The 27,523-nt window shown below is 42.3% G+C and overlaps 1 protein-coding gene across 1 annotated transcript in view; it reads right to left on the bottom strand.

The window, feature by feature from the left end:
- Nucleotides 1-22,363, bottom strand: part of enpp2l (ectonucleotide pyrophosphatase/phosphodiesterase 2-like) — a 33,388-nt gene extending 11,025 nt beyond the window's left edge. Inside the window, exons 1-24 of the mRNA XM_085346108.1 lie at nucleotides 22,236-22,363; nucleotides 20,496-20,601; nucleotides 19,734-19,883; nucleotides 17,872-17,997; nucleotides 17,726-17,786; nucleotides 17,196-17,293; nucleotides 16,918-16,997; nucleotides 16,600-16,719; nucleotides 16,249-16,304; nucleotides 15,169-15,234; nucleotides 14,467-14,539; nucleotides 14,269-14,377; nucleotides 13,147-13,272; nucleotides 13,026-13,057; nucleotides 12,795-12,922; nucleotides 12,427-12,505; nucleotides 11,652-11,739; nucleotides 11,150-11,316; nucleotides 10,964-11,021; nucleotides 10,572-10,711; nucleotides 8,408-8,549; nucleotides 7,690-7,767; nucleotides 5,053-5,185; nucleotides 4,055-4,208 (exon numbers count right to left, since the gene is read on the bottom strand). Coding sequence (XP_085202234.1) covers nucleotides 4,055-4,208; nucleotides 5,053-5,185; nucleotides 7,690-7,767; nucleotides 8,408-8,549; nucleotides 10,572-10,711; nucleotides 10,964-11,021; nucleotides 11,150-11,316; nucleotides 11,652-11,739; nucleotides 12,427-12,505; nucleotides 12,795-12,922; nucleotides 13,026-13,057; nucleotides 13,147-13,272; nucleotides 14,269-14,377; nucleotides 14,467-14,539; nucleotides 15,169-15,234; nucleotides 16,249-16,304; nucleotides 16,600-16,719; nucleotides 16,918-16,997; nucleotides 17,196-17,293; nucleotides 17,726-17,786; nucleotides 17,872-17,997; nucleotides 19,734-19,883; nucleotides 20,496-20,601; nucleotides 22,236-22,253 — 2,388 coding nt within the window. The 5' untranslated portion in view covers nucleotides 22,254-22,363. The remainder of the gene's footprint in view (nucleotides 1-4,054; nucleotides 4,209-5,052; nucleotides 5,186-7,689; nucleotides 7,768-8,407; nucleotides 8,550-10,571; nucleotides 10,712-10,963; nucleotides 11,022-11,149; nucleotides 11,317-11,651; nucleotides 11,740-12,426; nucleotides 12,506-12,794; nucleotides 12,923-13,025; nucleotides 13,058-13,146; nucleotides 13,273-14,268; nucleotides 14,378-14,466; nucleotides 14,540-15,168; nucleotides 15,235-16,248; nucleotides 16,305-16,599; nucleotides 16,720-16,917; nucleotides 16,998-17,195; nucleotides 17,294-17,725; nucleotides 17,787-17,871; nucleotides 17,998-19,733; nucleotides 19,884-20,495; nucleotides 20,602-22,235) is intronic.
- Nucleotides 22,364-27,523: the final 5,160 nt, after the last annotated feature.

Raw genomic sequence — 27,523 nt, 5'->3', positions numbered from 1 at the left:
ATTCCCTGGAAAGCACATTACATTAAAACATCTTCCCATTTATCCATTCAGGGAGTCTGCCAGGAAGCCAGCTGTTTCCTCCACATCAAATATCTTTGCCAGCTTCCAACTATACCTTTTATCAGACTCAAAGTAATCAGTGGAGTGCAATCATTTCCCAGAAACAATTATAATATTCAGAGTAAGATGACAGGAAAGCACAGACAGTGTTTCCTTGTCCAGGGGAATATTTGTCAGGATTGATTAACTGTTCCGATATCAAGAGCAATAAATACTTCCAACAAATAACTACAGCCCGTTTCTTTGCTCCATGGATATTGTTAAAGAATATTTCCTTACAGTTTTCTATGTTTTTACTCCCTCTTTCATTCCTTTTTCATTCTCTTGAGCCTTCATTTCCCATCTTCTCTTACACAGATTCATAGGCATGCTATTACTGAGCAATATATGATATATAACAATCTGTTGTTGTTGTTACAATTTCCTCATTTTAGTAATTTCCTTTTGCAGTTTTCCCTCGCCTGCTTGTTTTGGACTAGCCTGGCTCATCATGGAGAGATTTTTGTTAGCTTCCCCTCCCAGTCTGTCCATTTCCACTGTCTGCAGGACTTATTGCAATAAATATGTCTCAGCACAGAATCATGTTGCAAGGCAAGGGTTTGCACAGTTCGCAGCCCTCCCCTGAAAACATCCATGAACTTTGACAATTAACGACAAAAATGATGCCGTCAAATAATCAAACACTATGTGAGGAACATCTTGTCAACAATCCTGTGACAGTAACTAAAGTATCTCAACACACTGGAGTCGGTTTATGTTTGTGCAGTAAGTTAGCTGTTAGCATATTATAAGTTAGCATATTACCATAACCTCACTGTAATACAGATTTTCATTAGCCTCTGCTATCAGTGCAGATTCTTAATGGCTGATATGTTGCACACAGACACACTGATCATGTACTCTGTGTTCTCTGAAAAGAATTGTTTTTATCATTTAGGACATTTGGAGTAAAAACATGAGACTAGATCAGTAATGTCTTTCAAACAGCTCGTGCTGGTGGTTGTTGGGAAGCCATCTGCTCAATTTTCTCCTCAAATGATCAGTGAAGCTAAACATCTATTGTACCGTTTGACAAGTGACAATGGGCGAATTTTTAACCATAAAAACACACAAACTCAAATGTTTTAGCACTTTTCCTGATTTATTTTTCTTGCAGCTATTAGATAAGACACGGTTTATGTTTGCCGATGGCTTAAAATTTTAATCCAAGGAGCAGCCTGTGTGTGTCACACTCAGTGACTCATTATTTATTCAGAGGCACATTTTTCCAGTCACACTAACCCAGACCTTCCCAAAGTGTGGGGCCCGCGGTATGAAAAGGGAAAAAGCTAAACAACGCTTGGACACTGCTAGCACGGGGCACCCACAAAAACGCAAAGCAGGAGATGAAGCATCGCTGGATCCCACATCCTTGATTTTTAGTTCACAAACACTTGTTGTAATAACTAACTACTCCTGACATTTTGGAGATGTTAGCTCTTTATACAGTAAAGTTACAGCGGGATACAAATAACATCAGGCTGATCCTGCCACGATTTGTGTTTTTAAACCCATTTTGCACACAGAGGCATTTTTTGAAAAATGTATCGATAGCAATGTTGAATATTATTACACAGGGAAAAAAACAACTACATGTAAAATAATTAGGCCTCTGCCTTTGTAAATAGAGGGACGGTAACTGCTTGTGTAAACGTGCAAAACCTGCAGATAGAGACAAAATACTGTTAATCTGACTCTCTGCCACTCATTCATCTCCTGTAAACAATAACGTGGCCACAGCGTGACGTGGAAAAAGGCACATACCTTTAACATTGCGTGACGAACTCTGCATTCCTCGTCCACACATAAACCCAAAAAAGGAGTTTAAAAAAAAAAATCTCCATTTTCGGTGATTCGAAACGCCGTTTACGTGGACGAAACAGCTGCGTGTTCAAAATCACCGGTGTAGTCCAACCCAACAGAGGAAGAAAAGACCAAGTTTTGTGCCGATAAACAAAGACGCATTCTTTAGAAATGACCCAGTGGTGCATTCGCAGCACGGGCTTGTTGGCTGTTTAGTTTTTAAAAAGTCAAAAGCATGGCATGAGAATGGAAGTAGTTTAACCTATACTGAGTATATATTTGTAGGGTCTGCATAAACATGAGCAGTGTGTTTATCATGAACTAATTGCAGTGTTATATTTAGAGCTGTTTGTAAAAGCTCCATCATTTAATCTGCCGCTCCATTCATTCTGCTCACGACTGGAGCTGAAGAGTCCCAGGAAAGTTTGGAGTCGGCCTTCATAATGATTTAACACAGAGTGGGTAAGTCGTGCTTATTAAAGCATGAATGGTGCTTTAATCAAACGTCAGTGTTGCAACACATCCCCTCCCAGATATTAGATGATCGACTGCAACTTATTGCAACAAGTCTAAGGAGCTTGGGAAGAAACATTTTGGAAGGAACGTCAAAGTATTTCAGAACAGCACGTATTTAATTCCTTCCATAACAGTCACGTGACTGTCTTCTGATAAGACTTATCCATCTCTATGGTAACGCTCTTAACTGAAAAACATCATCTTAAACCTTCAGTAAATGATTAATGAAGCTGAATGAGTTGCTTGTAAGGATGCATTGTAGCTCATTACTGTCACCTGAACTACAAAAGCAGATACAAAGACACGATGCATGACTTCAGCTCATGCAGGAGAAAGCAGACAGGCCTGTTGACTGCTTTTATTTTACCGCAGTCCAGTGCTGCCGACACAAAATCGAAGCTCTGCAGAATAGCATCGTTAAGCTTCGCGATATTCATTTTATTCTCCTTTTTCTCAGTGAACAATCTTTTGTAAGAATTTCTGATTTAATTAACAAGCTAACAAAGATGAAGGAGACGAGCACGGACAGTAAAGATGTTGTTTGCTCACATAGCCCCACAGAGTCGTAGATTCAAATGTAAGACATGGAGCTGAACACGAGCCCATTCTATTCACCTCAATTTGGCTGCAATGAAAAAGGATTAGCTACACTCATCTTTGTCAGCTTAGCTTTGCTGAATCATTCACATCACTACAAATATCCACTTCACCCAGAAGTTGGAAACCGACAAACCCACAGACTGCCATGGTGAGTCATCATATTACACAAGATTATAATACCAGTGGTATTTGTATTATTATTATAACAGCAATGGTTCCCAAATAGCTTGAGGCAAGTCAAGACAATCCATCAGATTTCGTAGTAACTAACTGGAATATGCAGCTGGTTTCTTTAATTTTCTCCTTTATTCCTACTCTCAGTGTAGATGGATTATCTGTTGGGAGACAACACATCATAAGTGCCTCCAGCTAATAATAATACTACCCAAAGACAAATGACAAAATGTTAACAACAATAATAATAATTTTAAAATGCAGAAATTCAAAGAGGTGAGACATAAAATGTTGGTTTGGGCTCTGATCCTCTGATGTGCCCAAGGCAGGTCAATAATGATTCTGATTAGTACAAAGATAGAATTTCATCCTGCCTCTTTCTATGATACTATATCAAACTGCACCTACAACGGTGCTTTTGGTGTTTTTAAGAAATATGGTCAAAGTGACGAATTTGTGACAAAACCCAGCTGAAGGAGAATTCTTCAAAATGATTTTTCTGCAGTTTGAGTCATTACATAAAGTATCTGACATTTACTGTGTTTAAAACGATAAATGGCAATCAAGAGAAGTAAATGTTTATCTATCGGCGATACTTTAATGCCTGGGAATTAAAAATTCAAAGCGTCATCCTGTAAATCTTTTGATTGTTTTTCACGTTTTCATTTTCTTAATCTTTAAATAAAAACCTACAGCTTAATAAAAAAAAGGTTAAAGGTCTTTTTTTTTTCATGTTGCTGCTCACACTGTGCAAATGAATTCACTACAAAGATATGGAGGTACTGCCACCTGCTGGAATGATTGGAGGGTCTTTACCTTTCAAAATAAAGCTCCATAAGGCCATGAATTCATTCTTACTCACATTGCATGCCTCACTGTTGTCTGGCTTGTTAGGAAGGAGGAAGGAGAAAACCTTTAGCGCTCCGTCACACTCATCAACCGTCTGGTTCACCTCCTGGCAGCTTGTAATCACAGTGTAGAAGTGGGTGGGAACGGGGAAGCCATCAGCTGAGAACCTGGACCGAGGAGGGGGATCAGAGGCACGTGCAAAATGTGAAAAAGTGAAAAGCACACCGTACAAATGCATCACTTACACTACTCTGGCTGCTTACGTTAGGAGCTAAATTGCATCAGAAGTCTAGTAAATCTTTAAATAACCTCCACAACCAGTTCAGCATCAGTAATGAACTAAACACTCGTACCTTTGGACCACTGGTGGAACATGCACAGCTACTGAGAATATGTAAGCTCCACAAAGTGAAAACCACAGCATGCTGTGTAGTTATTAATCACTTAAATGATTCCTCACATGGAGACGAAATGCTCGCCATATATTTATAGTGCATTTATGACACAGGCAGACAGGAAGTCTCTGCAAAGGCTCATAAAGACTGGAGAGCATCGGAGGGATAAAACGTCCATCCGTGGACTCCATATACACACAGCGCTGCCAGGAAAGAGCTGAGGGAGTTATCAGGGACTCACTGCTACCTCAGAAATGTGCATATCCTGCCACCCTCTTGTAAAGAGGGTGGCAGGATATGCTTTTTATTTGTTCTTGTTTCTAATGTCTCTGTAAAGCACTTTGAATCACCTTGTTGTTGAATTGTGCTATACAAATAAACTTGCCTTGCCTATAATATAGTTAATAATTTATATTTGTGTTGTATTTTGCATTGTCTTGCTTATGCTTCTCTTTTCTCTACGACTGAGAGAGCTCTGCGCTGCTTTATGCACAAATGGCAACAAAATAACCTTGAACCTTGTGTTTTGACACACATATGCACATGCAAGCTCACTTTAGTTGTTATCAGCTAGCTGACCGAGCGCCGTCATCGCTCGCCGCTGCGGTGAACTTACTCTTTTATCTTCTCGGTGGTGTCTCGAAGGCCGTCGTAGTTATAATCAAAAACAGGGCCGCAGAGAACGTTGATCCCATTGCTGGCCTCTGCATAACGCCGCAGCAGCGTGCCTTGTAGGTAACTCCACACTCCTGCACACCCACAGAAAAATAGGCCATGCTGCTTATACTCTCACCTTTTTTATAAACATCAGTAATAAGAAACACTCGAAGAGCAGCTCAGCTTCTGTCCAGTATTTGATTTTGTATATATTCATTTTGTTTTTTCTTTTCGAGTAGATTTTCCATTTCAAAGAAAGAAAGAATAAAAACAGGAGAAGTGAGGTTTCACTGGTGGAGTGAACATCTGTAAATCTACTGACCATGACAAGACTTTAGGCGTAACGTCCTAAATAAGGAAACCTATCCTGTTCTTGCTGTTTCCCATTTATTCCTGCAACCTTTTATGGCCTTAATATAGAACCTATTAGCCGAACAGACACAAACAGACACACAGCTGACGCACACACAGCATAATGGGTGCATGCATGGGGCAGGTATGCAGAGGCTGAGTGTCTGCTTTCTCCTGATAAGTCCTCTCTCTTTATAAACAATGGGTATCAGGCCACCCTGGCTCATACCTGACATCACCACATTTCTGTCCCGTGTCTCATGGAACACAACTCAATTTCCACCTCCACAAGGACAGTTAAACTAACAGATAAAAAAAAATGCGCTGATGTCAGACTCATTGTTTAACTCTGAAACTATTCTTAAGTCACAATCTACTGTAAATACAAAGGGAGGGGGTGAGAAAGTAAAATAGTAAGACTGTCATCAAACAGTGTGTTGTTGCAGCGGCTTCAGTGCTGATAAGAACTCATAATTATTCAAATAGAGATGCAGTCACTTCACACAATGTCTTTGTTTTGGGTTCGAGCTAGAGACTGTATATCAAAGATGGACATTCCCGCTGTACTGTATTTGCTGTACTTTTGTATTTTGAAAGCTTGATGTTGGCCGAGGGCCGACTGTGGCTCAGACTGAGGAGCGAGCTGCCTACCAGCTGGATCAAATCCTGTCAGTGGATCATGAACAACATACTGAACCCCAGGTGTTTGAGGGTTAGATAAAAGAAGCTCAGGTGTCGATAAAAGCTCTGTATGAACTAGGGCTGCCACGATTAGTCGACTAGTCACGATTATGTCGACTATTAAAATCGTCGACGACTAATTTAATAGTCGACGCATCGTTTGAAGCTTTGTAAGATCACAAAGGACGCAGGAATGAGTAGTAGGATTTAAGGGTGTAATAACGGACTGAAACAGAAGATGGCAGCACTGCATGTACAAGGATGCCAGCTGCCGTTAAACCCTGAAGCAGAAGAAGCTGTGTCCCAGAATTCATAGCGCAGCCCAGCGCAGTTGTCAACAATGGCGGCAGCTAGTTAGTTTTAACTTTACTCTTATTATTCTTTCTGGGTCACAAAATAAACGTTTAACATATTTTCAGGCGAGAATGTAGCTGTGTAAACCTCAAATATCTGCTCAGTTTATCAAGACACCACATATTTTCAAAAGCGCTCCGACGTTTTCGGAGACGTCTGTTACCCACTAGCTCGTTAGCTAGGCGGGGGCAAGGCTAACTAGAGCCGTGAGAACACCGGACTCCCGGCTAATCGTTTTCAAACCCACCGCCGTCTTTCGCTAGTCAGGTTAAACATATATATAAGTCACTTAGATAACTTAAAATGTTATTGTTTGGCTTTCTTTAGTATTTTATTTGTTCCTGAGTAAATCGGTTTGGCTGAGATTAAAGTTATAGTTTTTACACAGCTAAATAAACTTCAAGCAGACAGCTGATCATCAGAAGTTTGAGACGCTGGATAATATACTCCGGTGTCCTGTTATATTTTAGAAAGCAAGGAGTTTATTAAACTTCACCGAAACAATCTGCAAATTTCATTAAAAATTAATAAACTACCATCTTGTCTTTATTTTTAGTTGGCACAAACACTTCAAGCTGTAAGCTAATGATAGTTATATAAGAGCAGATGCTGCTGGTGCAATAAGCTGTACGCTGTACGTCCAATGGATGATGATCTGATTAGTCGACTAATCGCAAAAATAATCGGTGACTAGTCGACTATCAAAATAATCGTTTGTGGCAGCCCTAATATGAACAACTGATCAAACTTAATGAAAAGATGCTACGGCAGGGGTGGGCAACTCCAGGCCTCGAGGGCCGGTGTCCTGCAGGTTTTAGATGTGTGCTTGATCCAACACAGCTGATTCAAACTGCTAAATTACATCCTCAACATGTCCTGAAGTTCTCCAGAAGCCTGGTAATGAACTAAAGACGAATTTGCTAATTACCAGCTGACAGTGGCATATTTGGTTAGTAGGTTTTATTTGACAGACAAATCAGTGCTCAGTGAGAAGAGTCCTAATGTTTCACGAGCCTGTTACTGAGACTGAAGCACAAACATCTTGTATGGGAATGTAACATATTTTGTGGAATGCAGTAAAGACCAGATTCCCCACATTCCCGGTCCCTGGTATAAATACAACATCTTGAGACAACTGTTAGCGTGTTGCTACAGTTACGTACAGCTGAAGTGAAAATACGAATTTTTGACTTTTATGGAGGTGACTTACTCTTGAAGGCAGGGTACATGGGGACAGTGTTGGTGATGAGCGAAGCGTCATATCTGGACTCGGGAGACGTTGCCAGCTCTGTCAACACAAACGTGTGAGTCACACCTGTCTTATCATCCACTGTTTGCACATATCCAAACAAGCTCGTATAAGATGTTGACATCGCAGAAACGTCACTCAGAAGTTGTGACAGTCAAAGTTAACCCAGTGAAATTTCAGATTATTGTAATGATTTCCTATTTTCCCGGCACTCCGCTGGAATTTCAGTGTTTTCCTCCTCAAATATCATTTTAAATGTAACTATATTATGTTAAATAACATAAGCTATAGTGCTAACAATGTATGCAAAGTTTGGACAAATGAACTCCCCCATCATATGCAACAAGGTGGCCTGGTCCACTTCCTGTCGTTCTCTAACTTCCTTGGAAAGGTGAACTTCAGGAAACTGGTTCTCAGGGCCCTGATTGCCATCCTTATTAAAGGGTTAGACTTTTATTTTTTTCACATAATTGATATATTTTATTTTCTATATGACTACATCAGTTAAATCGTCAAGAATTAAAGCTCAAAACCTAAACGACTCTTTCGATTACAAATAACTCAACATAATTTTATCTCATTTATACTAAGATCCGGTTTTTATGATGTTTGCACAATGTATATTAAGCAACATGGATATTTCTGCACAGAGGGTCCTGTGTTCACCCTGTGGTGCTACCTGGGGGGAAGAGGAAGCCATACGTGAGGTGGGTGTTCTGGCCGTAGGTGCTGCAGCTCTGACTGTGATCAGCTGACACTCTGGCGTCGACTCGGATGCACTGAGCACTCGGAGAAGCATCTGGTACAGGAGTCATGTCCTCCTGTGAGACAGACATGTGACAACATACAGTGAAACTGAACCAAAAATGTGGTTAATCGCAGTCAATTCATGATTTAACAGTAGGGGCATTACTTTTATCCTGCATAGGGCCAGGTAGGGTTAATGTTTTATTCCCTTAATAAATGAAAAAAAAAAGTGTTTGTTTTGTCATTTAATGGTACCAGTTGCATTTTGGTGCAGCTGAAAGAATCTAAGATCAAAGATAAAAAGCATCTAAAGTGAGAGTGAAACTCAGATGTAATGCTGGGCTCTAATATAATGTTTACTTCCACTCATGTCTGCGTGTTGTTTTGGCATTCATGCATGGCGATGTATATGCACGGAGCAGGTGTGCCATACGTGAGCAGCTGCACAACATCACAACACAACACCTGCAACGAGTCAAACACGCGAGTGTGTTTACTGCAGTGGCTGTCTGAGATTTCATGTTTGCGTGTTTTCAGAGCTCTGTCACATCCTGCTGCGACACAAACACAGTCACTCACTGCAAACACCACGAGTGTTTGCAGTGAGTGCACCACCAGTGAGTGCACCACCAGAGTGCCTCTAATGTGGTTGCATTAGAGGTTTAACCTCATTTATATCAACGAAGTTCTGAGAGGAAAGAGAGGAAGAAGACGTCTGTTTACATGCTGGACACGTCTGGACATGCTGTTCGTGCAAACACAGGGCAGGGTTAAAAAAGCAGAAATGCAAGAGTTACTCTTGTACTCTTACAGTCTGTCACATTTCAAACTAATCACCTGAATAAAGACTTCTGTAATAGTCTTTACTCAGGTGTCAGTCTGTCGTCAGATTCTAGCATCCTTACACTGGCTGCCAGTCACTTTTCAAATGGATGTTAAAATGTTATTATCCGTCTTTAAGGCGTTGCATGGGTTGGCACCCTCAGACCTTTCTGATCTTTTGAACGGGTTCACTCCAGCAAGGTTATTGAGGTCTGCGGATCAAACGCTCCCAGCTGTGCTGAGGTCCACATTACAGCACAGAGGAGGTCGGGTCTTTCCTGTAACTGCTTCTAAACTTTCAAAACCCATCTGAAAACCCACCTTTATTCCTTGGCTTTTAAATGAGAATGAGGAATGAATGAACTACTTTCATTTGTCTTATTTCCTATTCAAATCTTCTCATTTTATGCTTTTTTCATAATTTTTCTTTTTATCTCTTTTAATTATTTTTAATTTTAAATGTTCAGCACTTTGCTGAACAGTAGCTGTTTTAAGTGTGCTGTATAAATACATTTGACTTTGACTAATCATCATAAAGCACTGATTGCACCAGGGTTAGTAACACCAGCATGTCCCTGAAGTGCCTTCAAACATGCTGATATAGCAGCTTCGAAACATTGCACGGGAAGGCTTCTTCCTCTTCTTCTATCCCAAGCGCCCTCTTGTGTCTCGCAGGCACCTCTGCATATCCTCCTTGACCACAACCATGGACGTCGTCCAAGGTCTTCCTCATTCCTCCAACATGTCCACTCTCCCTCCTCTGAACATGTCCAAACTCTCTCAGCCTCGTCTCGCTAGTGCCATCTCCAAACTACTCGACCTGAGCTTTGCCTCTGATGTACTCATTTATAATCCTGCCAATTCTGGATACTCCTAAATGAAAAAGTTTGCAAAAGGTGAGTTTTCACAGACAAGAGTATAAATATAAGAATAAGACTTTCCACAGGAACAGGGCGGTGATGACCTGCAAACTCTTCAGGTTAAGTTTCTTGATATGAACAGCAGCTAATCTTAAGCAAACAACTGGCAATCAATATGAACATAAGGACTCCTGAAATATAACAGAAAAAAACTCATACTTTTATCTTCATATCATGGAAGTGTATCTGTGAATTTACCCTCTGACGTTTTTATAATTTGGACTAGCAGGAACACAACAACCAGAGCTCAGTGAATGAAATTCCAACAAGAGAAAAAACTAAATAAAGTTTTAGGTGGCTTGTAGAACCAAGCTGACTGATACAAGACGGAGTGAGAACTTTACATGCGTGTACCTGTGGTGGCAGTGTGTATGATGTCCACAGGGGCATGGCTAGCTCTTTGCTGTATCCACTGATGAACTCCACATGATGAAGAAGACTGTACTGAGTGTCAAACATCACCGCTGGTCGACCAAACGGCAGCTGGGTGCTGTCTGCAAAAACAACATGTTGTACCTCGATGCCAAATTATTTGATTATACTTCATAATTAAAGGTGATTCTGTTGGTGTCCTCTGCAGTTCCTACTGACCAATAAAACGGCAAAAAATACAAACGAAAGCAGAAACAGGAGGCATTGCTTTAAGATACATGATGAAGAAAATCTAGATTTACTGTCAAATAATCCTATTTCCTCAGCTGCTAGCTGAATGCAGCTGTTCCAGTGTGTGTGTGTGTAACACTTACTATAACTGTAGACCCCATCTGATGCACGAGTGAACAGCCCATTGATCTCCACTTTGTTCTGAAAATGATAAAATGTGTTTTTTTTCCTCGTCTTTGTTTGTTACAGAAGAAAGTGACAAACACGGTGAAATCAGCTGGATTTAGATGTTACAAATGATTTCTGTGGCATTGCTGCCTCCCACAGACCTCATCGTCACAGCTGCAGCCCAGGTCGTGGCTGATTTCGGCGTCGGACGACGGCGACGGTGGCGTGACTTCCTCTGGCATGCTGGGTTGGAAAGGCGGATCTTTCAGCATGTCGTTCAGACTGCCGTGTGTCCCATTGTTTGGAACTGGCTTCAAGCCCAACAAGTCTAAAGCACGAACAATCAGAGGACACGCTATTATAGTAGTAATGATAACATCGGTATTATTATCTCGGCCAGGAGTGTCCTTCTCCAGTCCTTTAGAGCTTCCGTCCTGCAGCTTTTAGACACATCCTTGTTCCGACACCTGAATCAAATGAGTGGCTTGTTATCAGGCCTTTGCCAAACTTGATGGCTGAAGAGGTTTCCAACCATTTGATTCAGCTGTGTTGGAGTAGGGATGGATCTGCAGGACAGTAGCTCTCGAGGACTGGAGTTGGACACCCCAGATCTAGACCATATTTTCTGGTATTCAAAAGAAGATAAAAAAAAATGATTCTTACCACACATGACATTGTATAACTCTATATTCTCAAACTCCGGCACCATCTTCTGAAATTTGAAGCTTGGCCCATGGCCAATAAAGATTGTCTGCAAAAAAGAAGGAGCATCAAACAGTGAAATCAACTCGTGGAGTTTTCAAACAAACTTTATGAAAAACTGTCGTGTGGACATCAGATCAGAGAGATGTACTCCTCATAATGAGGTAATAGTCAGCCATGTTTCTTGTCCTTCTCTCAAATTCTACTTTTCTCGAAACAATACTCCGCGTGGAACAAGAAGAAACCTCTGGGGCTGAAAATGAAGCCGAATGAACCTTAGATTCCAAAAGCTGCAGTTCCTTCAGCCACCACTTGATGTCATCATCAAGGGTCAGTCATCATGGCCTTCTGTGATAAACTGCCACTTTATAACAGATGGTTTTAAAACGGTACAAAGTCTTTTTTACGTTCTTTAACAATCACATCTGTACTGACAACACATCTGTCTTCAACTATTTAAATTCTGTTTGACTACAACTGCTACATGTCAGCCTTTAACTCACCTGGTTCAGCCACTGAGCTGAGCTGCTCGTAGAGCTGCTGGTGTTTAACATATTAAGATACTATGGCTTGCTGTGTGATTTTAAAAATGCTACATGGTAACCTTTGGCTCAGAAAGCCCAAGATGGCGGTACTCATAACGCCAAGTATTCAAACAAAGTATCCAAGCTTGACGCGCGATGCCTTTAACATATAAACACAGAAGGAGCAAACAGCAGATACGACACACGAGTACCCTCATGCTGGTTATCTTGTTGTCAAAGCCGTGATCACCAAAGAAGCCACACCGAGTCCTCGGCTTTTCTGGCATTTTCCTGAAAACAACAAACATGGAGTATGCAGGCACTGAGTCATTCTGTGATTTTTGTAGCTCAGTGTGACAAAATGCAAAAATCCTTCCTTCACCTCACTTTCTAAATATCAGTGAACTTAACTTAAAGTCCTCAAATTTAACCAGACATAATTTAAACATAAAGTGGGAGTAGAGGTCACTGAGGCTGCCAGTTTCCTTTGTAATCGTCTTATTTCTTCCTCAGACTTGATAAGATCTCGATTTATTGGTAGTTAAAACACCGTTTCTGACAGATTAGAATCACAGGCTACCTGGCAATGTGCCACTTCCTCTCCATCAGCAGATGGACATCCTCAATCCGTCTGTTGTTGGCGTAGTGAAGCCTCTTGGGTAAATCCCGTTTCAGGTATGGCTTGAAGTGCTGAGCTGGCATTTTGCACTGAAACAGTAAATACAAAGGTGAACGACCTGACCCCTGCAAACACAGCAAACCGCTCAGTTTGTTTTAGGCTGTACTGTGATCTTATACATTTGTTACTTACAGTGAGGTTTGCAACCACAACTTTTGGGTCATCTGGAAATGGAAATTTGAGAAATATAAAGCAGGTTTTGCATCTAAAGAAAGCACGTGTCACACTGTGCTATTTAAATGTGCGCACTTACACGTGGTCGGTTTTGGCTCACGGGGTCGTATTCTGCCCAGCGAGCCAGGGATCAGCGTGATCTCGTCTATGTTGAGTGGGTAGCTGCTGAGAAACTCTGTCCTGTCGCAGTGGGCCTCCTCCATCCCTGAGACACAGCAGTGACATCTGTAACTTCTCGACACACCTCAGACGTACACAAGTTGTGTGACCAAACGTTTCATGCTTGTGCTGACACTGAGAGTACACGCCAAGTGAAGGAACCTGTGTGTCTTTTAAAAGAACCATGTGACTTTCACCAGTTTTAATAGAGACTCTCAAACCTGATGCAGCTCTTGATGGCATCTCTGTGGCCTCCAGAACTAGAAGAGGTCAGATCTAGTGTTTCTTTAATCCTGTTTTTCTCCCGTCACCCTCAACCAATCACAGCAGATGGCCCCGCCCCTCCCTGAGCCTGGTTCTGCTGGAGGTTTCTTCCTGTTAAAAGGGAGTTTTTCCTTCCCACTGTCGCCAAGTGCTTGTTCATGGGGGGCCATCTGATATTTGGTGTTTTCTCTGTCATATTGTCTCTATTCATACTAAAAAGCAGCGTGAGCTGTTTGCTCGTGTGATTTTGTGCTGCAGAAATAAAAGTGAATTGAATTAAACTAATGTGAAGAAATGTTGAGTCATTTTTGACCAATCGTTTCTTCTTTAGCCCTCATATAAAAAGTTTATGCATAACTTCTTCCTTCCATTGCGAAAACTGGGAACATCCCATCTCAGAGTGATGCTGAAAAACTAGTCCATGCATGTGTTGTTTCTGGATTGGACTATTGCGATTGCTCATTTCCAGGATGTCCGAAAAAGTTCAGTGAAACCCTTCAAAGTTGATCCAAAGTTGTTGCAGATCAGGTGACCCTGAAACATTATTTAGTAATGAGGCTACAGGATCCGGCTGCTGGGGGGCTTCCTGAGCACTTTTCCTTCCTCCCAGTGAAGGAGTAAAGGTTCTAAAGAAGGTCTCTTACTCTGTAAAGGAGCTCTTCCCTCCAAGTACAAACATAGAGGACTGTCTAATCATTGCTGCATTTACAAGAACTGTAATAAAAGGGTTAATTAGACAAAATCCTCTGAATTCAGCAGGTTTCTGTGGAGCTCATACCGTGATCTCCTACAATGATGAGATTGATACAGCGGTGCAGGTTCATCTGCTTCAGTCCATTCATTAGCTGACCAATGATGTTGTCAATTTCCCTCAGAGGGTTGTCCAGCTGTGGACAATATTTCAATTGAAACCAAAATGATTGATTATTGCATATCATTAATCGCACCTCTTAGACCATCTTCAGGCCTAGCTCACCTCACTGCTGAGTGGACCCATTCGATGTCCGTAGGCATCGGGCTGCTCTGAGTGGATAGCATAAACATACGGCCTGAAAAGACATGACCAAGGAAACGTTGTGCTGCGAAACACTTTTCATGGAACAGTGATGACTGAACAAGGTAGAAAAAAACTTTGTTTCAGTGTGAGTTCAAGCATCTCACCTGAACGCACAACCAGAGAAGAAACACAAACACCTACTTCACCTGCTGACACACCGAGCTGTACAAACACTCCATGCACGTCACTACCCAGCACTTATCTGCAGCATCACCTTCAAGCTACTTTTTGCACAATGCAACAGTATTTTGCACATTTCCACTGCACTGTCTTGTTTCTGTATCGTCCTGTTCTGTCTGGTGTTTCACTGTCTTGTCTTGTTTTATTGCAGTGTTTGCACATTACTCTGTTATATGTCATATGTAGCACCAGGGTCTCTGAGGAACGCTGTCTCATTTCACTCTGTACTGTAACACTGTGCATGGTTGAAATGACAATAAAAGCCACTTGACACTTATCGGCTTCTGATCCGATCACTGACCCCAGACTCTGCAGTCTCTTAAACAGACACACCCACAGTATCACTGTCACTGTCATTCGTGAGTAATTTTACACATTATTTTGTGTGTGAAAGCTACATGCTAATTTATTGTAAAAAAGTAAAAAAAGACATGGACACACCTGACATCATCGGGCAAGTGCAGCCAGTGCAAGATGGTCAAAATCCTCCTTTCAAGAGGAATCACCCTGAAAACAAGAATCATGATGATTAAAATTTTAATGACAAAACCTGACGATCAATTTTTATTCTGTCACCAAATAGCTGAGGCTGATGGTTTGAATGTAAATCAGCAGATGAACACGCCGTTTTGTTCGGACTCCTCGGACTCGTCAATGGCCTTTGTTGTGACTGTGTGGGAGTATTGTCCCATTGTCTGTCTGTCTCAGGATGTGACTAGTGCGCATCTTCATGTGTAGCCCTCGTGATCATTGAGTCATGGACATGCAAACACTCGCTGACATGAACCTGTCTGCTTCGTGCCTGTCAGTCGCGCTGCGCTCGGTCATCGGGTCAAATCAAAATCAAAAGCTCCTCTTTTACGTCTGTGTTGCTCAGACTTAATAACACTTTGTAGTTAATTACACGAAGCATCAGAGAAGCACTGTTGCTCGATGATGTCACACATTTTAATATTTGCTTTTTAAAATTAAAATCTTTGACTCTGCCCAGTATCCCATTATCATTTATCTTCCCCTCACTGCTTCGGACTCAATCTTCAAGAGTTTTTCAGCTACTAAAGTGTATTTGTGTTGTTTTTTCCCTGAACCTCCCTCATTATTTCTCCTGAAAGACTGAGTTTTATTTATTTTAGTGCATTATTGTGTTATTTGGCAAGTAGAAAGATTTCCCCACAATGAACAACAGCTTCACCAGCATCCACATCATGTCTCCTTTCTGTACTGTTTCCCTAAATTGGCAGTATCCTCAGCAACATCCACACCTAAGCCACAGACTGGTATCCAGGGTGTACCCAGCTGTTTGCCCATGAAACGAGTCATAGGCTCCAGCCCGACTTATCCCCGAGGGGGCATTTCATTAAGAGAGATCCAGGGCTCTGACTGAGCCCATCGGACATTCAAAGAAAATCAACACAAAATATATCAAGAATGTATAAGTAGTGCAGGAAAAGTGGAAGTGACTCCTCAGTAAAGTCTGATATCTAAAGCTACTGAAAAACATTCCAGTACTAACTTAAGTACCAAGGCCAGAAGAACGTGCCTGGTTTCACTCCTTGTTTCTCAGCGGTGATCCAGATCTGAAAAAGAAACAAAAGGAGATGAAATCCAGAAATCCAGCGGTCCTCTTAAACGCTGTTATAAGTGACCTTAACACCTTACGTAAGCTCTTCAAATGGAGAGAAAATGTTGACAAAATGGTCACAAATGTGTTCAATATTCTCAGGATTTTGTGTCACTCTGCGTACTTACAAATGTGTGCTCCGGCACACGTACAAACACCAGTTTTTAAAGAAGCACGCTTTTTAAATTTGCATTTTATGCTTTAAGAGTTACGCCTGCTTTTTGGTCAGCTGGACTCTAGACTGGACTCACAGGCTGTCCGCCCCACCAGCGGTGGTTCAGTTTCTCTCTGGAACGCAGTGTGAACGTGGCATTAAAGTCTGGGTCATACATGGTGTTCCCCACAATCCCGTGGGACTCTGGGTACAGGCCCTGCAGACAGATGGCACATTTACTGTTTTAAAAATGAGTCCAACGCTTGAGTAGCAACACGAGCACAGTGTAAGGGCATTTTGAACACACTGGCAAACATTTGTGTTTGCTCATTCTTCAGACAGAGTACTCATTAACAGACTAGCTTTACTGTAACTTCCAACATGAACCATCCATTAAATATGCTGGCTCACTTACCGTGGCTAAGGTGTACAAATTTGGAAATGTTTTTGATGGGTAGACTGGTCGCATGTACGGTGTAGACGTGCCACATCCTCCTGAGGGGAAACAAAAGGTAACTTTTTGTTAAATTTTGCATTTTAAGAAGTAAAGAGTTGTGAAAGCTGCATTTTACAGGATGATACAAGCAACCAGGCTATATTTTTGACTCATCAAAAAGTAAATAAAGGACATACAGAAACTGCTGGCTCTGTAAAAATCACTTAAATACAGATGAAGTTAAAAAGAAGACATACTGAGTTTATGAAGGTTTGGGATGACAGACTGGTCCTTCTTCAGGTAGGAGGCTCTGAACCCATCGAGCGAGAGCATGATGAGAGGAGGACGGACGAAGCTGAGAAGCACAAGAATGACAAAGCTGATTGATCTGGTAACATCACCAAACTGCAGTTATTCTCCAAAATGGTGTTTCAGGTTTCTGTAGAAGGCGTGGAGCCATTATGCTTTTTTTAGAGACGTGGTTAGTCATCAGACTCCACGGAGTTTGCATCTTCTCCCCGTGTTTGTGTGGCTTCTCCCCGGGTACTCCGGCTTCCTCCCACAATCCAGAGACATGCACTTAGTGGGGATAATTGGCAACTCTAAATAGGTGTGAAGGCGGGGGTTAATGTGAGTGCAAATGGTTGTCGGTCTCTGTGTGTTAGACGGGCGACCTGTCCAGGGTGTACCCTGCCTCTCACCCTGGGACAGCTGGGATAGGCCCCAGCCCCCCCTCGACCCTGAAAAAGGATAAACAGATGGATGGATGGATGGTCATCGATCTTACCCTGCAGGGCATTCAGGACTCGTGATGTCCTCGCATTCTTCTTGCAGCCACGAAGTCTCACCTTGAGAGGAAACCACAGTACATCACATGCTTGAAAGCAAATTTAATCTCCATGTCACTTGGTTAAAAATGATAATGACATGTACCTTTGCACATGGACTTGTAATTTGAGCAGCAGTCTCCTTTTTCCAGACAGTCCTCTGAGCAGTGGCAGGCATGGTCTTCATTCCTCTCCTCCCTACACCGTTCCTGTTTGCATTCAAAGCCTCCCTCTGAGCACAAACAGGAAGTCAGTTCATTGATTATTTCCGTGTGTGAAAAATAACATTTTCACAGGATTCTCTGCAGTTCTTTGAGAATCTAAGCACATGCAATGATTCAGCTTGTAGAAGCAACTTCAGCAGCAGTAACCTAAGTAAGTCTAGTCCACTGGTCCACTCGTCTTTGCAACACTGCTCCAGTTGACTGAGGTTGATGGTTATTTGTTTGTGCACAGATCTCTTAATGATCTTTTTCTTCTTCTGTATATTCAGATAGAACTTAGCAGACCTAATCTGTGCTGCCATGCTCCTTCTTAAATTTAGAGTCCTATCCTGGCACAATATCATGAACTTTAACATTTAACATGTGAATGAAATGAATAGTTTTAGGCCTCTGAGCTCCAGCTCTTGTTCTGTTTTGGGGGGTTTGCAGTTAGCCTGAGCAGAGGTCTGACATCCACTCCTGGGAAGATGGTGACATCATGATAAGATATACATGCATTTGATTAGCAGCACCAAGCTGCTTCCTACCTGATTAATTCAGATGAAAGCAGGAAACACAACGCATCAGCGTGCTGCATCATGACAAATTCAATCTGATTACATCATAACGTTACTCTTACTGGCTCCGTTCAAGACTCTCTTGTGTTTTTTCCCTTTCATTCAGGCGTTTACAAAACTTCTGAAGGAATGTGTTATCATGTACAAAGTTGCAGTCTTACAAAGTTTTCACAAAAAGTTTCCTGAGACACTAAACGATGCTGATCCTTCACACAGCCTGGTTAGTAGGTGTGAACCCACGTCCATTAAAAAAATGACTTTCAGCTGTTCCCTTCTTCACAGCACATAGTGCTCTGTGTTTGATTTGGCATCTCAAAGGATTTTTGTCACAAAGTCCACAGAGTCTCCTCGTTCTGTAGAAACCCATCCAGCAATCAGACTCCTGGACAGCACGTTCACTCCATCACTGATCGTTAGCCATGTGGTACAAACTCTACAGAGCTTGTTGATTAAACCATTGTGTTACTGAGCCTTGAAAGTAATGCAGTGTCTCTGTGGCTCCACGACCATCTTCCAAGTCACATGTTAGACGAGCTCAGGCTGCACATTCGCCTCCAGCAGCCTCGACAGCTTGTTCAACTTTGGCTAAATTCTGCCGAGTTCATCTGCCTCCGAGTCCCCAATGAGCCCTGTTCCACTGTTTAACTGTCTTCTCCCAACCAACGTTTTCAGATCTCAGATCTCTGTTGCATAACAGAGGGTCCTAAAATGTGTTACAGATTATCCATACCCAGGCAACGCTGACGTTTTATTATACGTTTTAAAAAGAAGACCCACAAGAAGCTCATGGTTGCTGAATTCATTTGAAGATTTTTTTAAATGTTCCACAGTTGTTTACTTCATGTTTTCAAGATGAACATACAGTTATAGGTGATGCAACCGAGATTTAAATTAGCATCAGATGAAAATGAACATTTTGGCTTTTGTTAAATTTCCCTGTGTTACAAGAGAAAGTACTCATCCCGAGCTTTGTAGGCATGTTATATGAAGCATATGTAAATATCTATACTTTTAATATTAGACAGCTCTGTAGCTGTTCATTGGCTGTTACACATCTCTAAACTGCTTTTAAGGGTTTACATTGTCAGCTCGATGCAGTTAGTTGTTGACCAAGAGCCACAGACTGGGTAAGAAAACAGGAAGTGAAGAAAAGACGAGAGACGTGAGCAAGTGTGTAGAAGCCTGACCTGTTTTCAGGCAGTGCTCATCAAAGTCAGAGCAGCAGCTGTAGTAGGTTTTGCAGAGATTGTCACATCTGCATCCTGGAGGGCTGGCCACCTCCAGCTCAAAGCACCTCCCCTTACAGGAGCCCGCTGAGCTGACCCACTCTGAAATGACTACAGGGAGGGGAAGGGCATGGTGAGACACACATGCTGCAAACATGCCCACATACAACGTTTACCAAGTATAATGGTGCACAGCTCTGGTATAAAATGTGTTTTTATGTCTTTAAGCAAAATCGAGAAGTCATAGTACACAAGTTCTAGCTCGGTTTGCCTCCATAAGAGTCATTCAAGGTAAATTCAAGTAATTTTCCTATAACGGTTTTTGTCATCTAGATTTTCGATGTCAAAACTCATAATTAAAACACTCCTGTTGATGTGAAGTTAAAGTTAAGTAAATGCAACTCGTTCCTGCTTGAAGTTTTGTTCACATTGGCCCAACCATTAAGGAGGAAATATGTACATACAGATATATATTCACATCTATCCTGCTATGATTAGAGTGAGAAACAAAACACCAACAGCCTGTAGCTGCTAGCTCGGTGTTTTTTCTCGCTTTGATGTAACTTGGCAATACACATTTTAAACATCAATGTCATTTTGGTCCAAATGCAGAAATAAAGGTTTCCACCATATTTGATCACATCAGTCTTCAGCTCAGTTATAAGACTTTCTTAACTCAACAGCCCAGAATAAGTGTTGCTAAGACAACAAGTGTGTTCTCACTTTTAGTATGAGATGGCGGGTTGTCCCCTCCCTCTGAAGGTCGGCTGGCTTGAAACACATAAGCTCTGCTGACATCAATGCCCCACAGACAGAACGCAACCACTACCTGCAGAAAACCAGAGAGCATTTCTTTTTAACACATTTCCACTCCTCAAGGTCAAAGGTCAGGCTTGGAGGATCTCTAGAGCTGGTACAGCTTTAGTATCCTGCTCAGCAAATCTTTACAAGAACTGATGTTTTCCAAAGTACAACTTAAACCCAGATTTAAGGTGAAAGCAGCTCAGAATGGTAACGGGAGCTTTGTTTCATGCAGCTCCAACGCTTCTAATAGGTTTAATTACACAATCATGCAGTTGGACATTTTCTTGCTTAAATAAGTAAGACTTTCCCTGAAGAATCAACTAGATGGCAACTTTGTTGCTCGAAGATCTGTTAATGATGAAGCCTAAACAGTTGTGCAAGTTGCTGTGCCATGTGCACCAGGTGCACCTTTACACCCACATACAGTTGCAGATGTTGACTCTCCTCACAAGCCTGACGGTCTCCACTTTTACCCAAATAATAATAAAAAGATTCACACAGATTTACATATTCAGAGTTTCCCTCTTCCATTATGATATTTATTACTATTCAATATTTTAGACAATAAAAACACTCAAATTAGTAGAAATCTTACATGAAGTAACATAAGTTCAACCATGAGTTAGACCATGACCTGAACACCGAGTTTAGAAACAAATGTTTGATCTAAAATGTGACTCACATCGGCGGATCTCTCACAGATCACATTTGGCCTTGACAGACAGTTTGGACGCAGGGTGACTCTGGTCACCCCAACTCTGCAGGTCAACCTCGTACGTGTCATGTGTCAGCGGTGGTAACACATCTGTGCCATACCAGGAACGCACAACACTTGTCAGTGCCATAACTGAGTTAGAAAGTCCCAAAGTAGCCCAATTAGGTCCAGATGTAACTGGATATTGTCTGTCCACTCAGCATGTAGTGGCCAGATGTTAGATGTACTGTGACTTCTCCTCCACACTACAGCTGTCATAATCTATGTCGATACAGCGCCATGACTTGTGGATCGTGTCCGGCCCTCAGAGTGCTCAAGGTTGCCAAAATCAGTATGTTATCCGGGTATTTTGACGTCAACTCAGCGTGGACTGGTGTGTTCTTTAAACTACGACGATCCAGTGACTGATGACTAATTCAGGTATAATTCATTTTTAATATACTGCGTTTGCTAATTTCAATTCATTCTAAAATGAATGATAATAAAAGTGATGATGGTGACCAAACCCACGTCCTGAAGGGAGACGGGAGTGATCCACGGTGGAACCGTTAACCTAAAGCTTTTTGCTTACCTTTACCTCCCACAGGTAAACAAATCTGCGGCATTGTTGACAATGAGCTGTTCCAGGCTATCCATCATCATCATCATCTGTCCCGGCGTGAGTCAGACCAAAAATAACAGCAGCAGTCATCGCTGCTGCATAATTGATACTTCGCAGACTTATGTAATGCCTTCTTTCTTAAGGTAAAGCTTCCAGGTTTGCGCGTTTGCGCTGATATCAGGCACGGAGCGATTGTCTCGCTCTCAGGTCGATACATCAGTTCTGCAGCCCTGCAATCTGTGTTTAGAGGGCAGGCGGGGCGGAGCTGGGAAACACTTTAAATGAAGCTAAAACTACACGACGCTGAAATCAAACCAACAAAACTGTCACAGTCTTACCGTACCAAATTTCCCAGAAGCATTTTCCAAAGAGTCACTCTACTTCTGGCATTCACTTAAAAAACTGAAAGATGTGACCAATGTCCGACAGAAGGTCCTCGGTGCACCTCTGCAGATCGATGAAGCACGGCGCAGGCTTCCAACTCTCTCCCTCTCTCTCCCTCTCTCTCTCTCGGTCTTGATCCAATAAGAGATGAAGTAATGGTAACAGCTGCGCTGTGGTACAAGAGAGCGTCAGGTCGGGGTGACGCTCCGGAGTCCGACACAGTCAGCAGCATTGAACGATCACAGAGGGAGGGAGGGAGGGAGGGGGAGGAGGGGTGTGTGTGTGTGGGGGGGCACTCACGGGGAAAAGAAAACTGTATAATCTTTGATCCTGAACCGTTTACTGTCTAAAGGAATATGGTGGTTTCATTAATAATTGATTTACGCGAGGTTGATCAGACTTTGTATAATAAGCACTGCCAGCTGAGATTTAAAGGTCTCTGTAGTAGCTGCTGCGATTTTTTCAAAACAAATAAGAAAAGTGTGCGTGGACACATATTGCATAACAAAGCAGTTTTGAATTTTCCTGAGAAATGTTGCACTGAGTCAAAGTCCCAAACTGACTGCAACGAACTGTATGCTGTCTTATCAAATGCTCAGCGTTGCCTAATGACTGGTGGTGAAATGTGAGCAATGCACAGTGACTGTGAGCTGATGTTTCAGAAAAACAGAAAGCAGTCCCAGTTTCACCCCATTTTCAGACTTTATTGTAATACTGAAAATCATCTGAAAATACCAGTGAACTGTGGAAAATCCACAGGACGGGGTTTTTGAAGCCCTGTCAAACTTTAAAAGTTCATATTTCCTTTTAACACAAACAGTAGGTTGAGCTAAACATTGGTTATTTCACCAATCTTAAAATGAATTTTGGCTAAAGCAGTAAAACAGAACTGTTTAGACCGAGCTCTGCCACGTCACTCAGTGACGACAGTGAGTACTCCCTGCATGAATACACTTTATGTTCTGTTTGCAAATGTTCCAAAACAGAGGGACTAGTGAGCCAATGCCCATGACTTTCAACAGGAAAGTACTGCAGTGCATAAGGATGAGCTTTCCACAGTCATCTATGTAAAGAGGTGGGCAGTGAGGGCTTCTAAAGTAAACCTGTTTGCCTCTGCTTTGAGTTTTTGGGGGGTTTCTTTTACTGTTTCTATGAAATTCACACACCTCAGGAATAATTCACCAGTGCACAATCATCCCTCAGACTGGGTTCCTCTTTGTTCACAGAAGAAGGTAGAGTTTCATCCAGGATGTGGCACCACCACACCCGATGTGGAAATGAGCTCTGTCCATAGTGTGTCTTGGATCAGCCCTAGGTGGCGAGGAGGGTGGCGTTCCACTGGAGGTGCTGGAGCGATTCTTAGTGTTTTATTTAGAAATCAGAAGAAACACATGGTTGCAAATTAGCAGAGCGTGTGCACTGATATTCCCGCCTGCTACCACACAGCAGCAGGCCATTAAAGGCTATCCAGAAGCCGTGTGTGCAGAACCACGTTGCCTTTCAGCACCGTAAACCTCCTCCTCGGATAAAGACGAGAAACGTTGGGATTTGTGTTCGTGAGACACCTCAGAGGTGACACGGATGCACCTCAGAGGGCTTCGTTAAAGAGTTGGAGACATTTCATAAGTTTCCTTTAGACACACATGCTCAAATTTCAGTGGAGAGGTCAGAGGTCATGTGCTGCAGGTCGACATTTATTGACTTGTTCAAGGACATCAAACATCAGCGTACTCTCCTGTTTTTTTGGTTTTGTTTTTTTACTGAACAATGAAAGTCTTTTGTATTTAGTGTACGTGAATCTACTTGAAATTCATGGCATAAAATATTAATTAAATCAACAAATAAATGATTGATGGCCAACACTTATAAACACACGTAAACATTTAAGGGACTTTGTATCACAGGGGGTGCACATGTCAGCCGGAGACAAAAGGCTGATCCAGCATCAGAAGCTCAGCCTCGGTCTCTGACTGAATGACTGAAAGCTCAGAGATACCTGAAACCTGCAGTGTACCCAACCCAGCGCAGCCAAAGCAGCATGTGAACGTCTAACATTTTGCTGTACAAACAGCGGGACGAAGACACAACACTACGAAGAGAGCGCTATTAGTCAAAGCTATCTCGTCTCTGCACCCTCTCTAATGGCGCCCTTTGTACGGCGGGCGAGAGGCTTCAGAAGATGTTGATCTGTTCTGTAAGGCTGGATGATCACCGCAGAAAGTCACAGCTTAGCCATGTTTAACAGCACATGCAGGCTTTTAAAAGGCTCTGCTCTCACTGACAGTCTGGACTCTGCTGGGAACACGATGTTGGGGGGGACGTACGGGGGGAAGGGAGCTCTCTGGGCTTTGAAATGGATCTGTACATCCATCCCCTCAGGGGGAAACATCCTCGTCTTACAAAGACCACACACAGACATAAACAGTCACATATGCATGGGCACGCATTCATACAGAGGCATGGCCCACGGCGGCATGCCAGAAGCAAGCGCACGGTGATTTCCATGGACAAGAAGACAAAAGCCAAAACATTTGAAAACATTTTAAGAAACTGCGCCTCATTCGTGGTTGTTTCTGAGCCAAGCTTTGATGCTTCGGCTGGCTGATGCTGGTCAGGCCACAGCTTGAATTTCAAAGCACCTGGACAAACCACAGCAGCGAGACCAGTGAGATTAGATTAGATGAAACTTTATTAATCCCTCGGGTGGGTTCCTCCGGGAAATTCAGTTTCCAGTAGCACAGCACCGACAGAAGTTGCATGTTACAGATACAATAAAGGGGAATGTGAGTGAGGATATCAGCATAAATATACCATATGTACACATATATAATCCATATAATATGGATAATGTGGATGTGGAGGTGCATGAGGCTCAAAAACATCCAGACTTGTTGTGTACGAGCATCTTATTTCATTCTTCAGGGTCACCAGGGGCCTGCTGCCGTAGGCTGAGGATGGCTGGATGGATATTTAATTACCTTGCTTATCTCAGTATTTGAGAGCACGATGAAAATATTCAAAAGACTTTGCAGACATGCAAATATAAACAAATACACATGAAAACTTTGTAGGATTTCAACACTATTCAAATCTTCAAACTTCAAACATGAGACGAGATGACGGTTTGCAGCCAAATCTTCATGATCCTCAGCCTGAACTGAACTCTGACTCATGAAGAAGCGCTGACCTTACAGAATCTGAACTTCCTTTTCTCGTGGCTCACAGCGCCGCTGTCAGCTCAGTCTAACCGGAGAGGCAGGAAGAAGTGTGACGCAACCAGAAAGGCAGATGCTTCCTAAACAGTGCTTACACGTCTGCACTGAGCCAGCAGCTTACTTACTAGATGACAGTTATGTGACTGCATTAAGGTGCCAATGACACCATTTAACTTTAGCACATAAAAAAGGCAGCTAGCGAGAACAGCTGTTTGCATTTGTGTTATTATCAGCTGCAGGTCAGGCAAGAAGTAAAGGAAGTCAGTGACATGGCGTGTTTTTCTTTTTATGATCTATATTTTAAAACTACAAATACATTTCTGACAGATTTAGTGTGAAACTTCAGCTTTGTTACATCGATCACGTTTATGATGTTTGGGTCATTATTTGGTGGTTTTTCCTGCTTCATTCTAAGAGCTCATAGTCTTACTGTCATGGGGACCCAGGGTTCATGTGTTTGTGGACTTGTTTATATTTCTCGGGCTGGCAGTCCTCACTGGTTGCCCTGCCTGTGTGTCTGTTTAACATGTATGTGCTGTTGTTGTTGTTGGCGGTGTCCTGGTTTCCCTGGGACACCAGGCCTGGAGAGTGTTTCCCACCGTGAGGCCAGCCACACCCGAGGAAGGATAACTACACGCACCTATCGCTGATCAGCTGATCTGTTTAACAGAGTAGCTGAGCTGCAGTGGATTGTTGTGAGAAACCCAGTCAGCTAGTTTGCAACCGTGTCTTGGTTCCCAGGTCTTTGCATGTACTAACAGCAGCCTGTTGTTGTTTGCAGAGGGTTGCAGAAACAAGTAGAAGCAGTGGAGCGCTGTTGTACGTCAGGATACGATGACTCACCACAGCACAGGAGCAGGGAGCGAGCACAGGAAGAAACCCCGTGGAGAGGATTATTTGCACCTTTGACCTTTGATTCATTGTAAATAAACGCACTGAACTCTGCACAGGACGTCCTGCGTTTAGGCCCTACTCTCTCCATCTCTGACACTCACTCTGGTTTTCTTTGTCTGTGCTTCTTTCCCAGCTTGTGTGATTGTTTAAGGAAACGTTTTGTTTCGTTTGTGTTCAGTCAGTTTTCACTCAGTTGTCGGTCAGTTTATCTGTCTGTGGGTGTTTCTTGGATTTTCTGTTTGCTTTCTGCAGCATCTTGTGTTTTCTCCTTTTTTAAGTTTCCTTAAGACCCCGGCCAGTTGACAAGAGGGCCTTTGGGTTTCTGTTTGGTTAGTTTAACCCAGTAAAACTGCAAATTTTAATAATTCATGTGTCTAGCATTCATGTCAGGTATATGGGAAACAGTACTTTTTTTTTGAGGTCTATAGAAAACATTAGTATTAGGAGAACCCGGTGAACCGACAGGCCAGACTCCCCAACGTTTCACCATAAAACTGCAATCATTGTTTTTAAGCCTTCATGACAACCTTAAAGTTGGCCTAATAGTCCCATATTTTTATTCTTGGACTAACGTATGTTTGCAAAATGATCCTTTTTACCTCTGCTTGGCCTTCGTCCTGCCCTGCGGTTCATCCATGTAACTTTTTGGCCACCTTCCCTTTAAACCACATTACTTCTGATTGGCCTGGAAATTTGGCTGTTGGCCTTCTGGGCTCACTGTCAGAGCTGTATGCCTGGTGTGAATGTATAAGGGGCAACCACTCTCACTGACGTTCTACAGATTCGAACATAGAAAGCAGCTGTATGGTTTGAAGGCTGAGCCTTTGACTCGCATGCATTTATCTTATTCTTTGAAATGCTGCCTATTGTAATAGTACACATGAGAGAAAATAAAGAGGAGCAGAGTAGTCCGCTTTAAAACAATCACACTCAACATCTTCTTTCTTTATAAAATTGCTGCAGTAACACATTAACACGTGGTTGCAGTTCCCACCGTTGAACAGCTTCACATGTCTGAAGCAAAGCGTGGAAATGTTAGCATTACACATTTAAATGCGTGTTTAGAGACACATGTGCTCCTGAATGCCGTTTGAAGTTCAGATAGCATCGCACTGAAATACATGAACTCTTTGCTCAT

Source organism: Diplotaxodon limnothrissa, linkage group LG22 (genome assembly GCF_057381915.1).
Source record: "Diplotaxodon limnothrissa isolate DT_005_m linkage group LG22, D_limnothrissa_male_GT1.1, whole genome shotgun sequence".
NCBI classification, from domain to species: domain Eukaryota; kingdom Metazoa; phylum Chordata; class Actinopteri; order Cichliformes; family Cichlidae; genus Diplotaxodon; species Diplotaxodon limnothrissa.
This window is presented reverse-complemented; position numbering and strand designations above follow the sequence as displayed.